Consider the following 14,158-nt stretch of genomic DNA (forward strand, 5'->3'; position numbering starts at 1 on the left):
GTGACAATGTACACACATTTGCAGTCTGCAGAGTGTGACCGCTGACTTTGCAGATATGTTAAATATCCTCCAAAACAATCCTTCTTTTTTTTTTTTTTTACGTAATTTTATTTCACAAATAAATAAATCTGACACATCTGACGCCTTGTGGGCCAGTCATCAGTATTATGTATGTATGTATGTATTTATAATTAATTAATTAATTAATTAATTAATTAATTCACTTTCAGGCACTTTCAAGTCATAATTTATTTGCCATGGTAAATTTGGCATCCACACTTTCAAATAACATAAACGATTTATTTATAAGACATAAAAACAACACAGCACAAGTGAGTGTTCGGTGTTTCTCAAACTTGACCTGGATGAATTGGACTCCCATGTAAAATAAATAAGAATAGCTGAACGTTTAAGACCATTTTGGATCCACAGGCCACAGTGAATATCCAGTCCTACGAAAACATCATCATCGTCATCTTACTCCATACATAGCTTGCGAGTGAAAAACTTATACAAGGGTGGGTTTAGGGGCCGTGAAGAGCGGCTCCTGAAACAGGACTCTGTCGGGTGACGTTGGAGAGTGTGATTGGTTTGTGGCTCTCGTATATATCCGCTAGCCTTGCGTCCCACCTTCTCGCCAGTGGAGTTTCACCTCAGCTTCTGCACCTTCTGGGCAGACGAGAACATAAAATAAGTAAGTCCACCGTTGCTTTTCATTGATCATACGAACATACATGTCGCCTGTGGCTTTTACCTGCGGTGTGCTCGCCCGATCTGCACTTGTTGTGAATTGCGATCGCTCCCAGTCCTGCTTTGTGGCCTGATTTCGTGGCGTTTTTCTCCTGTGTTCAGCTGTGTGCCTACGTGGACTTAGCGAGGAGCTACACAAGTGCTGGACTGTGCAGAAGGCTAGCATTAGCCGCGGAGCTAACGTGGCTACACTTCTTCTCGCACTTTAAACCGGGTCCACTGTATCAAATCGAATAGCTTGGACATATCCGCAGCTATATATCATTTACTACACAGTTATGTGACATTTCACATCGCGGTTTCGCCCGTTGTCATAAGCTGTCTGATTTTCTTCTTTGAGTTGAAAGGAGGGATGAAGGGGAGTGAGCCAGGCTGCGTGTTAGCATGTTAGCCGCTACGTGTCACAGTCACCGCAGCAGCAAAGTTTTTAGCAACTTTGCTAACTTGCAGGGTTTGACAGTAACCTTTATGGTCACTGGCTGTTGTGTAGGAATGCAATGTTCCTATTTATCTGGAGAGAGTCCCAGTTTGAGGCTTCTTGTCTAATGGCTCAACCTGTATAAACTCTAATATGCTCCACTTCTCACAAGCCACCCTTGGCCCAGCCATCCTGCTTTGTATCGACACCAAAAATGCACGTAAAGCGAAAAGCATCCATGTATTTCAGCAATAAATTCCTATTTGATTTAAAGCTAGGCCCTTATTGTATGTTGCTTTTTACAGTGAATGTCAGAAAATGCTCTGGGGCTTGTGGTATTTGCTAAAATGCTTCATGAGCTGTGGTGTTTTGAACCCTGAAATACATTTTGTGCTACTATTTTTTTTTATCAACAAGAAGACTTGTAGTTTTGGAAACAAATGTAAGCAAAAGGGCCTTCCTATCCTAGCCTATCCTTGTCTTTGAGGCTTATACATTGCTATATTTTGGTGTATAAAGCATCGGTCCAGATTCCTTGCTGCTCCAGAGCCAGCAGTTACTGTACTCTTGCTCATGTAGTTAACTTGATAACATGTTAGCTCGCACAGACACAGATACTAACCAGCTGCTTAACCCCTAATCTGGGATTTGGGTATAATGTTATTGGCCCTTGGACTGTAATAGGGTCCAGCCACTGTGAGGGCACAATTACCCTATCCATTTGAGCTGTGTGTGACATGTTTACTCCACAGTTATATCTTGAAAGGTAGTAATTGTGAGCTTGAGATAAATCTTTCACTTCAGCCAGAAAAATAAGTGATTGTCATTGTAACTTTATCAAAGGGAAGAGGCTAAATCCACCAAAACCGTAATATTTCAATATAAATTATATCAATCTATTTGACCACACATTCAATTGTTCATAATAGAATCAATTCAAAATATATATATATATATATATATATATATATATATATATATATATATATATATATATATATATATATATATATATATATATATATATTTTTTTTTGACTGTGGAGTAAATGTAGTTTAGGTGGCCCTTCATCCAGGTGCCTGGGGGGGTATTCTGATGTTAATTGTTTTTGTTTCCCTCAGGCAAAAGCTGGCAGGCTGACGGGCGTTTACCCCCTACAGGACGGATTATCTGGTAACTGACCATTTAGCTGGTAAGTTTTACAGCCTCAAAACTATTATTCTTCCCATTTTGCTCCTATTATCTGTTTTGTAATGTGTTATCATCATCATCATTATTATTATTATTATTATTATTATTATTATTATTATTATTATTATTATTATTATTATTATTATTCTTTCCTTGATAAAACTGAATGAAGGGTACTGTATGTGCTCTACAACGTGATTGTGATTTCACTGGTCTACACAATCCCAATACCCCAAATTATTCTTGAATGTCATCCATGTAGTTAAAGGCCATGTCAAACAAGAGTGTGTTCATAATAACTGCAGCAACCTATTTTGATAAGGACAAGCATTTCAGTTAATTTGATGTAATTTGTTAGAATAAAACATTTGTCACACCTGTTTGCTGCCATTTCACCCTAAAATCGAACTAAAGAGCGGCATATTCTATAATCTACTGTGTAATATGTTTTTTCACCACATCCTTGTTTGTTTTTCCGACAGGCGCTAAATGTGAACACATGTCACTGCTCCTTTCTTGACTTTACAAGACTCTATGCATACGTAGTTTTAAGTAGCCATTTATAATAAAAATGTTCAGACTGGAAAGGAGTCCTATTGCACAGTGCAGGGCAACTTTAACTTTATGAAGCTTGACAAGAAGGAGGCCATAAAAGGGGTTATGAAGTGTGCTAAAGAGGGAAATGGCCAGCTGAGCAGCCTACCTCAGCTACTGCCATATCCCTTCAATCGCTTAAGACGAGAAGATTCCCATCACATTTTAGTATCAATTTAGTCCCGTAGCATCTTGACCTTGACAACTCCTCTGGTAATATTTTGAAAGCTTGAAGGTAAAATTCTACACCCCAAAACCCACATTCCTTTGCCCCTGTTGGCCCGACAAGAGTTTTTCTTTGCCAGCTACCTAGGAGGCCCGTCTTCCATTTTGATCTAGTGTTTCAGAAGTGCTCTCTGCATTCATTTCTCACAAACTCTGCTTTCTTATGAATAAATGTGAGTCTAAAAGTGAAAAGATGGCAATGATTTGGAGAGAGTGCCTTTCTGCATGGCCTATTTAATCCAATTCACTATGGACATGCTGTCGGGTCAGTAGGCAAATCCTCTTAACTGTGCAGCCAGATATTCTCTACCTGCCTACTTAGAGTAGCATTGGACAGTGACACTTTTCAAAAGACGCTATGTACTTTAACTCAGGCCCTACCCACACATGTTTTGTTGGGCTAAGGACAGTCTCACGTATTACTATGTCAGCATAGTTGTATTCAGATAGATAAAGCATGGTAGTTTTTTAACATAAATTACTTGTGATAAAAGCCCGATTAGTTGGGCTAATGTTTCTAAAGGCCACTGGTGATGCTAGTTTAGTGTCTCTTTAACCAGTTTTTGAATGGATGACTGCAAACCTATCACATTTACTAAACTTGGGGTGGATTGTCACAAGCAGTTGCAACATTTTTTTGTGTCACTGTAACCCGGGAGTTGTCCAAATAAAACAATGAAGGCGAAAATTGATTTTGAGATGTAGGTGCACGAAGTGGGTGACATGACTATGAACTATAACAGAATGACCCTTCTCTTCAAGGCAAAGTGCAGTCGGTTCAACACATAATCCTCAAGAGACGTCTCATTTGACTAATATGCATGATTGCGTCTCTCATGAGCCTCCTGGTTTCCATGCTAGTTTCAGTCTCTGAGAAGACACAGAGAATGAGGATATTAATACATCTTGGATTATTAACAATAATAAAAAAATAAATTTTCCCAGTTGGGCATTTTGTTCTCCAGAGCCTACATAAGTGAAAATTAAGTACAACCTTTTGTACACAATACTTGTACATTAATTGCAAACTAAACAAACTCTGAATAGCCAAAATGATGAGATGGCTTAATTTATGACTTTGCCTTTTATTAAAATTATATTTTGCTTAATTGTGAAGTCTTTCCCATAGACCTTTTTTAAATTATATTTGAAAAATGTTTCCCCGTTTTATAATGAAATGGTTTGCCTTTGTTTGCAGTGACGCACTCGGACTCTGTTAGCGTGGGATTTTGACCATGAGCTCAGTCGCTGTACTTACGCAGGAAAGCTTCAATGAGCACCGCAATGGGCTCATGCCAGAGCAGGTTGGAGGAGGTAAGTTTAGGACAAAATATGTGCAGTTTATAACTCAAATCCACATTGAGTAAATGTATTGACTTTTCTCTTCAGCAGCTGCTGTGGCAGGACCCAGTGCTGGTGGAGAGGAGGAGGACGCCCTCCCTACGTATAAGGACGCCTTCCCTCCTCTCCCCGAGAAGGCAGTGACACCTGAGGCCACCCAGGAAACCACCAACGCCTGGGCTACTAAGCTGCGGCCTCTCAAGTCTTCTGTTATCACCCAGGTACTTTTTGTAAATGCTCTACACCGAGGTTATGCTTACTTACAGAATTACATTATATTTTTTTTATTATATATATATATATATATATATATATATATATATATATATATATATATATATATATATATATATATATATATATATATATATATATATATATATATATATATATATATATATATATATATATATATATATATATATATATATATATATATATATATATATATATATATATATATATATATATATATATATTATCTTTAATTTTTTTTCCCCTCCATCCCTTGTTGGGTAATGGGAGTTTTTGTTTATAGGAGATCTTCTACTGAGTTTTTTCAAACTTTCTAAAAGTGTTCTTTTCTTCTGTATCTACCTGCGTTGCATCAATGAAATTTCCCCATGTGGGACAATAAAGGAATATCTTATCTTATTTATAATTATAGAGACTGTGTTCAACATTTGTCCAATGGATTGCACAGTATAAAAGAATATGTTACACACTTTGAATCCTGACCTGACTCTTTTGAATTATGTAAACCATACCATAAGGTATCTAATTTTGCTTTTTATATGATCATCGATATGTCATGTTATTTTAAAACAAGCAAAGCCAAACTAGCTTTGATTTGATCTATCAAGCACATAAATCACTTGTGTAACCAAAGAAAAACAGTAGCAACAAAATGTGTTGGGGTGGATAAAATTACTGCATCTGTTGCCGTCACTGTTTCACAATGAGGTCACATTTATAAAGCAAAGCACATTACATCAAGGAGTCATTCACCCGTTCAAAATCACTCACCCATTTGTACATCAGTGAACACAGACCCGGGATTGGCCCAAGGACACACTATGCATTGATAACACTTACTTATTGCTTTTGACCCCCGGTGAGGCACAGGTCATTGATGGTAGAGTACATCAAACTTTGAGCCTCTTCCCACCCATAGATACAGGAAGTCAATTACAATAATTCTGAACAATTCTGGGGGGGGGGAAATACAGGACCATCAACATAAGAATTACATGCTAAAACAATCTAAGACGTTGACAAACTTGTTCTTATATAGTTTTGCTTTTTGTATTAATTGTGACTCCTTTACCACTCTGACATATTGAGTAGATAATGATAGATAACTCATTTGTATTCCTTAGGTTTTCCATGTGCCACTTGAGGAGCGCAAGTACAAGGACCTCAACCAGTTTGGCGAGGGAGACCAGGCGAAGGTCTGTGTTGACATCATGCATAAGACTGGAGCCCATCTGGAGCTCTCCTTGGCTAAAGACCAGGGCCTCTCCATCATGGTGTCTGGAAAACTGGACGCTGTGATGAAGGCTCGCAAGGAAATCGTGTCCCGACTGCAGACTCAGGTCTGTACAATATCTATGAAATATCTTTCTTTGGTTTGTTTGTTTGTTAAAGGGTCATTTAGATCTCAAGATGCTTTTATCACGGTATGATTTCAAACATCTTTCGCTTTAGTGTAGACCAGGGGTCACCAACCCGGGCGCCCTTTGAGCCTTTCTTTAGCGCGCGTCATCCTGTTCTAGATATAGAACACATCATCCAAAGCTTCGTGTTTCACCAAATACTCCACCAGGCCTATTTATTTGAGAGCTGGGTATGTAGAGAATGCAACAGATGAGATGTCCAGCTCATGTCACATTTAATTTTTTTAAATACATCCAGTAATCGCATAGTAATGAGTTGATAAAGTTGTAAACTGAAAGTGATGCATCTTTAAGTAACGTGTGCGGACGGCGCTGGATCTGCGTGAACTGCGGCAAAAGGGTTTTAATTTCACTTCGTTTGGTGACCACTGATGTAGAAAGACTGTATTGTAGATCTACTACTGAATATCTTTTAGACCAAGAATAAAAAAGCAGTAGTATGAAGCAGTAGTGAATCGGGACATGGTTGATTTAGTTCCCATTTCTTATAGCTAGTAATGGCATTTTAATTTGGCTTGTAATACTAAATTTGTGTAACCATTTTGCAGGCCTCGGCTACTGTTGCCATTCCCAAAGAGCACCATCGCTTTGTCATCGGTAAAAATGGGGAGAAGCTTCAGGAGCTCGAGCTCAAGACTGCCACCAAAATCCAGATCCCACGACCAGACGATCCCAGCAACCAGATCAAGATCTCCGGAACAAAGGAAGGCCTGGAGAAGGCAAAGCATGAGATTCTGCTCATTTCAGCTGAGCAGGTAACAAACGGAAAACTACACCACATTTATTTTTATCAGTGTTTTTCAAATTGGGGTGCACAAGTTCACATTTTCCTTTTTAACTGTTAGTTGGCGCCCTTTGCAGCTAATAGTCGGTTAACCGATTATGTTAATATTATATTTTATTGAACAGGTCCGTAATATTGTGAGAGTGAATGCAGAGCAGCACAACACGGCTGAAAGAACACGGATAGAAGCTTTGTTTTGGCGTGATTATGAATAAACAACCTTGGTATAAAATAAACAGTCAGAGTATAAATTCGCTAACATTAGCTGCTTACCTTAGTTTGATCTAAAAATTTCCCCATCTCGGACAAAGAACTGAACAAATTTTTGATTTGATATTAGTCCATACATATTGCAGTGTCACTCAGGTTTTCTTGGTCTTCATGCAATCCAGCATTTTTTTAATGTACTGTATATGTAAAAGGGTCAAAACTCTGTTATGCATTTAATGACTAAATTGACACCCTAATTTTTAATACATTAATGTTGAGCTTAGCAATATAGTATATTATAACTTTTATGTTATGTGTTTTTATACAAGCAATGGCTTTGTGGTAATAATGACTGATTTTGAAATGCAAACACCTGTAATTTAGACTTGACTATATAGTATTATTGATTTAAAAATAAAGAAATCCATAAAGCATCTAATCAGAAAAAAATACTCAAGCACGAGTATGAAGAAAAAAATAATTACGCCAAACTAGTCCATTTGCCGATCTCATGGGGATAAACACATGTTATTATGTCAAAGAAAAGTTATCTTAAATGGTTTGGTTTCATATTTTTCAGGACAAGCGTGCAGTGGAGAGGGTGAACATTGACAAAGTGTTCCACCCGTTCCTCACTGGTGCCTATAACAAACTGGTGTCAGAGATGATGCAGGAAACTGGCGCCCGCATTAACGTGCCTCCTCCAAGTGTCAACAAAACCGAAATAGTCATCACCGGGGAAAAGGAGCAGGTGGCCCTTGCTATGGTTCTGATCAAGAAGATTTATGACGACAAGGTATTAATGAAGTCAAACTGATCTGACCCATAAGTAAATGATGCACTATATTTTGCCACACTGTAAATTGCTACGGGGGGAAAAAAAAACATTTAAACCAGGATAAGTTAGTTGGATTTCAATAAAGTGAAGTCTTCTAACAACTCTTTTGTTTTACAGAAGAAGAACACCACCACTATTGCTGTGGAGGTGAAGAAGTCTCAGCATAAATATGTGATCGGCCCCAAGGGAAACACTCTGCAGGAGATTTTGGAACGAACTGGTGTGTCTGTCGAAATCCCACCGTCCGACAGCAGCTCAGAAACTGTCATCCTTCGTGGGGAGCCTGACCGCCTGGGACAGGCCCTCACTGAAGTCTATGCCAAGGTAAACCTTAATTTGAGTGTTGTTTGTGCAGTTTAGATTAGATTAGATCAGATATAAATTAAATTGAACCAGATAAGGGTAATATCTAAACAATGCTGACTGGACTACAAATAATAACAATGAAAATTTGAGTTGTGTTGCTGTGTCTTTTTGATCAAACAAATTGAACTACTATAAAACCTGACTTTATTACACTGATTAAACAGATTTATTTCACTGATTGCGTATAGCTTAGGAAGAGGTGGAAATCCACAGCAATATGAATTGACATTTGATTGCATGTATAATATACTAGATGTTTTGTTTTTTCTTTGTAGGCAAACAGTTACACCGTTTCCTCGGTATCAGCTCCTTCTTGGCTTCATCGTTTTATCATCGGTAAGAAGGGACAGAACTTGGCCAAGATCACTCAACAAATGCCCAAGGTCTGATAAACCCTTTTTTATAAATACGTTTTTTTAACAGTTTTAATTTCTGTAGTTTTGAATATATATATATATGGGTGTCTGTTTGTAGGTGCACATTGAGTTCACCGAAGGAGAAGAGAAGATCACCCTGGAAGGACCTACCAAAGACGTATCGATGGTGCAAACCCAAATTGAAGCCATTGTTACAGATTTGGTATGAAATTATTTTACATAAACATTACAATGAACAGTGTAAATTGTTATCAAGAAACCTTGCTAATATCTAATCCTGACCTCGTCTTATCTTTCCCCTAAAGGTGAGCCGAATGGACTACGCAGAGATTAGTGTGGATCCCAAGTTCCATAGACATCTGATTGGAAAAGGAGGAGTTAATAGTGAGTCAAAGGCTGCTGTGCTTTTTATTTTTTATCTTACACAATGTAATAATTCATTTAATTGTCATTTTAGTCAACCGCATTAAAGAATTGCACAAGGTGACTGTCCGAATCCCTCCTGACAACGAGAAGAGCAACTTGATTCGAATTGAAGGAGATCCACAGGGTGTTCAGGAAGCCAAGAAGGAGCTGCTTGAGCTGGCGTCACGCATGGTCCGTACAATATTATGTTTAATACTTCTGCCTTATGGATGTAATTAATCCGATGTGAATTACAGGAGAACGAGCGTACAAAGGACCTGATCATTGAACAGCGTTTTCATCGAGCCATTATTGGCCAAAAAGGGGAGAAGATCAAAGAAGTGCGGGACAAATTTCCTGAGGTAAAATTAGATTCACTTTGTTTGAGATCATTGCAATATTCATGTGATTATAATTCTACAAGAATAAAGGATGATCTCTACTGATTCTCACAGGTCATCATCAACTTCCCCGACCCTGCACAAAAAAGTGACATTGTGCAACTCAGAGGCCCACGAAATGAGGTTGAGAAATGCTCCAAATTTATGCAGAAGATTGTGGCTGAAATGGTAAATGCAGGTTGTTTAGCCTCTCGACTATAAATCTGAAACACTGCTTAATCTTTAGTACTTTGATCCAGGTGGAGAACAGCTTCTCTGTCTCAGTCCCCATCTTCAAGCAGTTCCACAGAAATATTATTGGCAAAGGAGGCTCTAACATCAAAAAGGTATGCCACAATGCTGCATTCACTTGTGGTCATTTTGATTTATACAAAATTTTTGTTTTGTTTATAACCCTTATTCTCTAGATCCGCGAAGAAACAAACACTAAAATCGACCTGCCTGCTGAGAACAGTAACTCCGAAATGATCATCATTACTGGGAAAAAGGCAAACTGTGAAGCTGCACGCAATCGCATCCTGGCTATTCAGAAGGAGCTGGTAAGAAAAACACACTGCGATCCAACATGTAGTAAACAGTGGTTCATATGAAATTTATCTTGTTTCCAGGCAAACATTTCAGAAATCGAGGTGTCCATCCCCTCCAAGCTGCACATCTCCCTGATCGGGTCAAAGGGCCGTCTGGTGCGGTCCATCATGGAGGAGTGTGGAGGGGTGCACATTCACTTTCCCACTGAAGGCTCCGGAATCGACAAAGTGACGATCCGAGGACCAGCGGAGGAGGTGGAGAAGGCCAAGCAACAGCTGCTGGCCCTGGCTGAGGAGAAGGTTTGTAGAGCTTAGAAAGGTGGACTCTGCTCATCTAAAAGAGCACTTCCAACTCATTTCCACATCAAACATTGACACTTAGGCTTTCACTGTTGGATTTGCACAATATTAAATTTAATACAGATGAGAAAAATGCAACCCTTTGCCCTGAAACAAGGCGTCAATATCTTTGTCAATAATTTAGCACTTAAGTATTTGTAAAGAAGAAATTAAATACATGAATTATGAGCAAACAATTGGAAAGTTATTTGGTTTCCAGTTTACTGAGAAATTGCTGTTTCAATTTGCTAAATAATCCAGTGCATTGATTGTTGATGTAGGTTGTCTTGTCGGTCACCAGAGGGAGTCGTTTCATGCACTTCCGTTCTTGGCTGGCATACAATGACAATAAACTATATCTTGATTTGTTTTGTACACCTAAAGTAGTATTTTTTTTTTATTATAGCTTAAAAAAAAACCTCTGTTGATGACTTTGCATTCAAAACTTAATTTATATTCCTTCTACAGCAAATTAAGAGCCACACTGCCGAGCTGCGTGCTAAGCCTGAGTACCACAAGTTCCTGATCGGTAAAGGAGGTGGAAACATCCGTAAGGTCCGTGACAGCACAGGAGCGCGCATCATCTTCCCCACAGCGGACGACAAGGACCAGGAGCTCATCACTGTGGTGGGCACTGAGGAGGCCGTGAAGGAGGCACAGAGGGAGCTGGAGGAACTCATCAAGAGTCTGGTGAGGAGCCAATTACTTTGTACCAGATGTGGGCTGAGTAGGAGAAATAATGTGGTAATAAAAGTAAAGGCCGAAAAGAGTTCATGAGGAGAGCTAGTCTTTTGTTTTAGACTGAGGAGACTGTGCATTTTTGGAACTTCTTTGTAGAAGGTGAAATAACGAGGTTAGCGGTGATATCTAAAAATGTAGATGGTATTCAAATTTGGCATATCTTCTAAACAACACAGTTTGATTAAACACTTGTTTTAACGCATTTTTGTTGGAATGACATCTGACTCTCATTATCAGGATACAAAAAAATAATCTTTTGTCAATATCCCCCATTCCTAAATGGGGTCGACTAAGTGTGATTTGGCAATATTGATTCCCTTGCAGTCCTACTGAGGAGATTTACCAGAATTATTCTAATTTTATTGACCTAGGAAGAAAATGGTATATGTAATTCATAATTCTAAAATGATTTGTGTATTTTGGCAGGATAATGTGGTGGAGGACACCATGCTCGTGGACCCAAAGCACCATCGTTACTTCGTGGCTCGGCGTGGTCAAGTCCTGAGAGATCTGGCGGATGAATACGGAGGTGTGATGGTCAGCTTCCCTCGCACTGCGTCTGGGAGCGACAAAGTGTCTCTCAAAGGAGCCCAAGAATGTGTGGAGGCTGCTAAGAAACGCATGCTGGAGATTGTTGAGGACCTGGTTAGTATATGTAAAGAAACTATTCATAGCATTTGAACTATTTTGAGCTATATACGACCTTGGCAGCACGTCTTCTGCATCCTTGTGTAATTGTCCTGATGCTACTCCCCTCATGTTCATTTGGGCTGTTTCTTTAAACAATTGTTCCCCGTTTTCATCACTTGCAGGAGGCGCAGGTGACCGTGGAGTGTGTGATTCCTCAGAAGTTCCACCGCTCCATCATGGGCCCCAAAGGCTCCAGGATCCAACAGATCACTAGAGACCACAACGTGCAGATCAAGTTCCCAGATCGGGAGGACCTTCAAGGTGAGAGAATGACCTTTACTATGTTGGAGCCTGGTTCTCCCATGACTTTCTGCTCCATATCAATTCCCTAAATAACAAGGCTGCATCGACACCTATAACGCAGGTGAGTCTACTTATCACAACACGCTGTAGGATGACACAATATCACATTTTAGAGTTACAGTTATTGCGATTTTACAATTATCGACAAAAAAAGGAAACATTGGTATTTTACTTTAGGAAATATTTACAGTATTTTATCATTTAAAGCCAAGCAAAATGGTTAAGATTCCAACAAAAACAAAACCCTTTCATGGGGTCAAGGCATTTAAATGATTAGGTCAAATATTAGTGAATCGTTTGGACATAAAATGCCATGTAATCAATTAGAGTAGTTGATTTTACATGCAAGTTAACTCTTGATGTTGTTTTTAGTCGACAATTATTTTTATTTGTCGACTAATTACTTTATAGAATTATACAATTCTATATGCTCAAAAGCAGAAGTAAGGCATGAACTTAGTTGGCTGGAGGTTTTGAAGGGAATTTAATATTTGAACTCTCTTTTTATTTGTGAAGACAGCATTTACTAGTACTTCGCTGTATGTGTAGTTATGTTGTTTTGTAAGTCCAGTTTGGGTCAAATCATGGATATTCTGAATTTTTTCAAGAATCCATGCAAAGATCACAGCTTTGGTCACCTACAGCCTTATAAACGATGGGGAATACTTTCTCTTGCGCTTTACATTCACGTTTTACAGTCCGAAATCCACCAACTGCTGCAAGACATGAAAATAACGTAACATGTTTCCTCTTTCTAGCCGCACCTCGCACAGAAGCACCGCCAGCACAGGAGAACGGAGAGCCCAAAGTAGAGCCCAAAGTAGAGCCCATCGTAGAGCCCATCGTAGAGCCCATCGTAGAGCCCATCGTAGAGCCCATCGGCGAGGCCAACGGCGAGGCCATCGTAGAGGCCAAGGGCGAGGCCAACGTAGAAGCCAACGGAGAGGCCAACGGAGAGGCCAACGTAGAAGCGAAGGAGCCAGTGAAGGAGCCACTGAAGGAGCCAGTGGATCCAAACGCACCCAAAAAGTGTGACATAATTGTGATCTCTGGGCGAAAGGAGCGATGCGAAGCTGCTGTGGAGGCATTGAAGGTCAATATAGAAGTTCACACGCTCAGCTTCTTCTATTATACCGTCAGTAGGTTTTTACCTGAATTTTCGGTTCTTTAGGCCTTGGTTCCCGTCACTATTGAGGTGGAAGTGCCTTTTGAGCTGCACCGATACATTATTGGACAGAAAGGAAGTGGAATTCGCAAGATGATGGATGAATTTGAGGTATACCATGCGGACAATGTTTTTGACAAAGCTTTTATGTTTTCTTTAACTTAAAATGTAATCTGACCTGTTCTTTTGCTTCGGTTGCTCTTAGGTGAACATTCAAGTGCCTGCCCCTGAGCGACAGTCCGACAAAATCGCAATCACCGGCTTGTCCAGTCACCTTGATCGGGCCAAAGAAGGCCTCTTGGAACGCGTCAAAGAGCTGCAAGTGGAGCAGGAGGATCGGGTCAGTGCTGAGTGTAAACTGCAGTGTTTGAAAGCCTCAGGAATTCAGAAGATGCATAACGTTCATTTGGAGTTCAGCCGTTTCTCAGATGTTGACGTTAGACTGTTTTCACATTTCCAGGCACTCAGGAGCTTCAAACTGACCATCACTGTGGAACCCAAGTATCACCCTAAAATTATTGGCCGTAAGGGTGCTATTATCACAACCATCCGCACGGAGCATGATGTCAACATCCAGTTCCCTGAGAAGAATGACGAGAACCAGGTTAAGCATCTGACATTTCTCCATTATTTACTTTATGTGCTGAAAACGCCAATGAAAGCAAGTGATGTCATTGCTGTAATAATGAAACCATTGATTGTTGAATACAAAGCATTTTAGTTAAACATTTATCGGAAAAGTACACTGCTTATTGTGTTGTGCTGGGAAACCGTGAGGTCTTAAATTTCACATGTAATACTTTTTTAATGCTTTTAC

General features: G+C 39.5%; 1 protein-coding gene across 3 annotated transcripts in view; it reads left to right on the top strand.

Moving 5' to 3' along the window:
• Window positions 1–538: 538 nt before the first annotated feature.
• hdlbpa (high density lipoprotein binding protein a) overlaps window positions 539–14,158 on the top strand; it is an 18,421-nt gene continuing 4,801 nt past the window's right edge. Inside the window, exons 1-26 of one of the 3 annotated variants that reach the window (XM_072438397.1) lie at window positions 539–694; window positions 2,290–2,360; window positions 4,377–4,492; window positions 4,568–4,740; window positions 5,899–6,114; window positions 6,744–6,950; window positions 7,770–7,985; window positions 8,145–8,351; window positions 8,669–8,776; window positions 8,868–8,972; window positions 9,076–9,154; window positions 9,228–9,367; window positions 9,433–9,537; window positions 9,631–9,744; window positions 9,816–9,902; window positions 9,984–10,115; window positions 10,185–10,403; window positions 10,911–11,132; window positions 11,610–11,828; window positions 11,996–12,134; window positions 12,935–12,969; window positions 13,114–13,140; window positions 13,177–13,269; window positions 13,348–13,452; window positions 13,547–13,681; window positions 13,802–13,945. In XM_072438397.1, the coding sequence (XP_072294498.1) occupies window positions 4,414–4,492; window positions 4,568–4,740; window positions 5,899–6,114; window positions 6,744–6,950; window positions 7,770–7,985; window positions 8,145–8,351; window positions 8,669–8,776; window positions 8,868–8,972; window positions 9,076–9,154; window positions 9,228–9,367; window positions 9,433–9,537; window positions 9,631–9,744; window positions 9,816–9,902; window positions 9,984–10,115; window positions 10,185–10,403; window positions 10,911–11,132; window positions 11,610–11,828; window positions 11,996–12,134; window positions 12,935–12,969; window positions 13,114–13,140; window positions 13,177–13,269; window positions 13,348–13,452; window positions 13,547–13,681; window positions 13,802–13,945 (3,306 nt within the window). In that variant the 5' untranslated portion in view covers window positions 539–694; window positions 2,290–2,360; window positions 4,377–4,413. Of the gene's footprint in view, window positions 695–2,289; window positions 2,361–4,376; window positions 4,493–4,567; window positions 4,741–5,898; window positions 6,115–6,743; window positions 6,951–7,769; window positions 7,986–8,144; window positions 8,352–8,668; window positions 8,777–8,867; window positions 8,973–9,075; window positions 9,155–9,227; window positions 9,368–9,432; window positions 9,538–9,630; window positions 9,745–9,815; window positions 9,903–9,983; window positions 10,116–10,184; window positions 10,404–10,910; window positions 11,133–11,609; window positions 11,829–11,995; window positions 12,135–12,934; window positions 12,997–13,113; window positions 13,141–13,176; window positions 13,270–13,347; window positions 13,453–13,546; window positions 13,682–13,801; window positions 13,946–14,158 lie in introns of all 3 variants that reach the window. The other 2 variants (XM_072438398.1, XM_072438396.1) reach the window with 2 other exon arrangements.

The sequence above is a fragment of the Eucyclogobius newberryi genome, unplaced genomic scaffold (genome assembly GCF_026437365.1).
Source record: "Eucyclogobius newberryi isolate DKJ021-1_F unplaced genomic scaffold, fEucNew1.0.hap1 SCAF_9, whole genome shotgun sequence".
Lineage (NCBI taxonomy): Eukaryota > Metazoa > Chordata > Actinopteri > Gobiiformes > Gobiidae > Eucyclogobius > Eucyclogobius newberryi.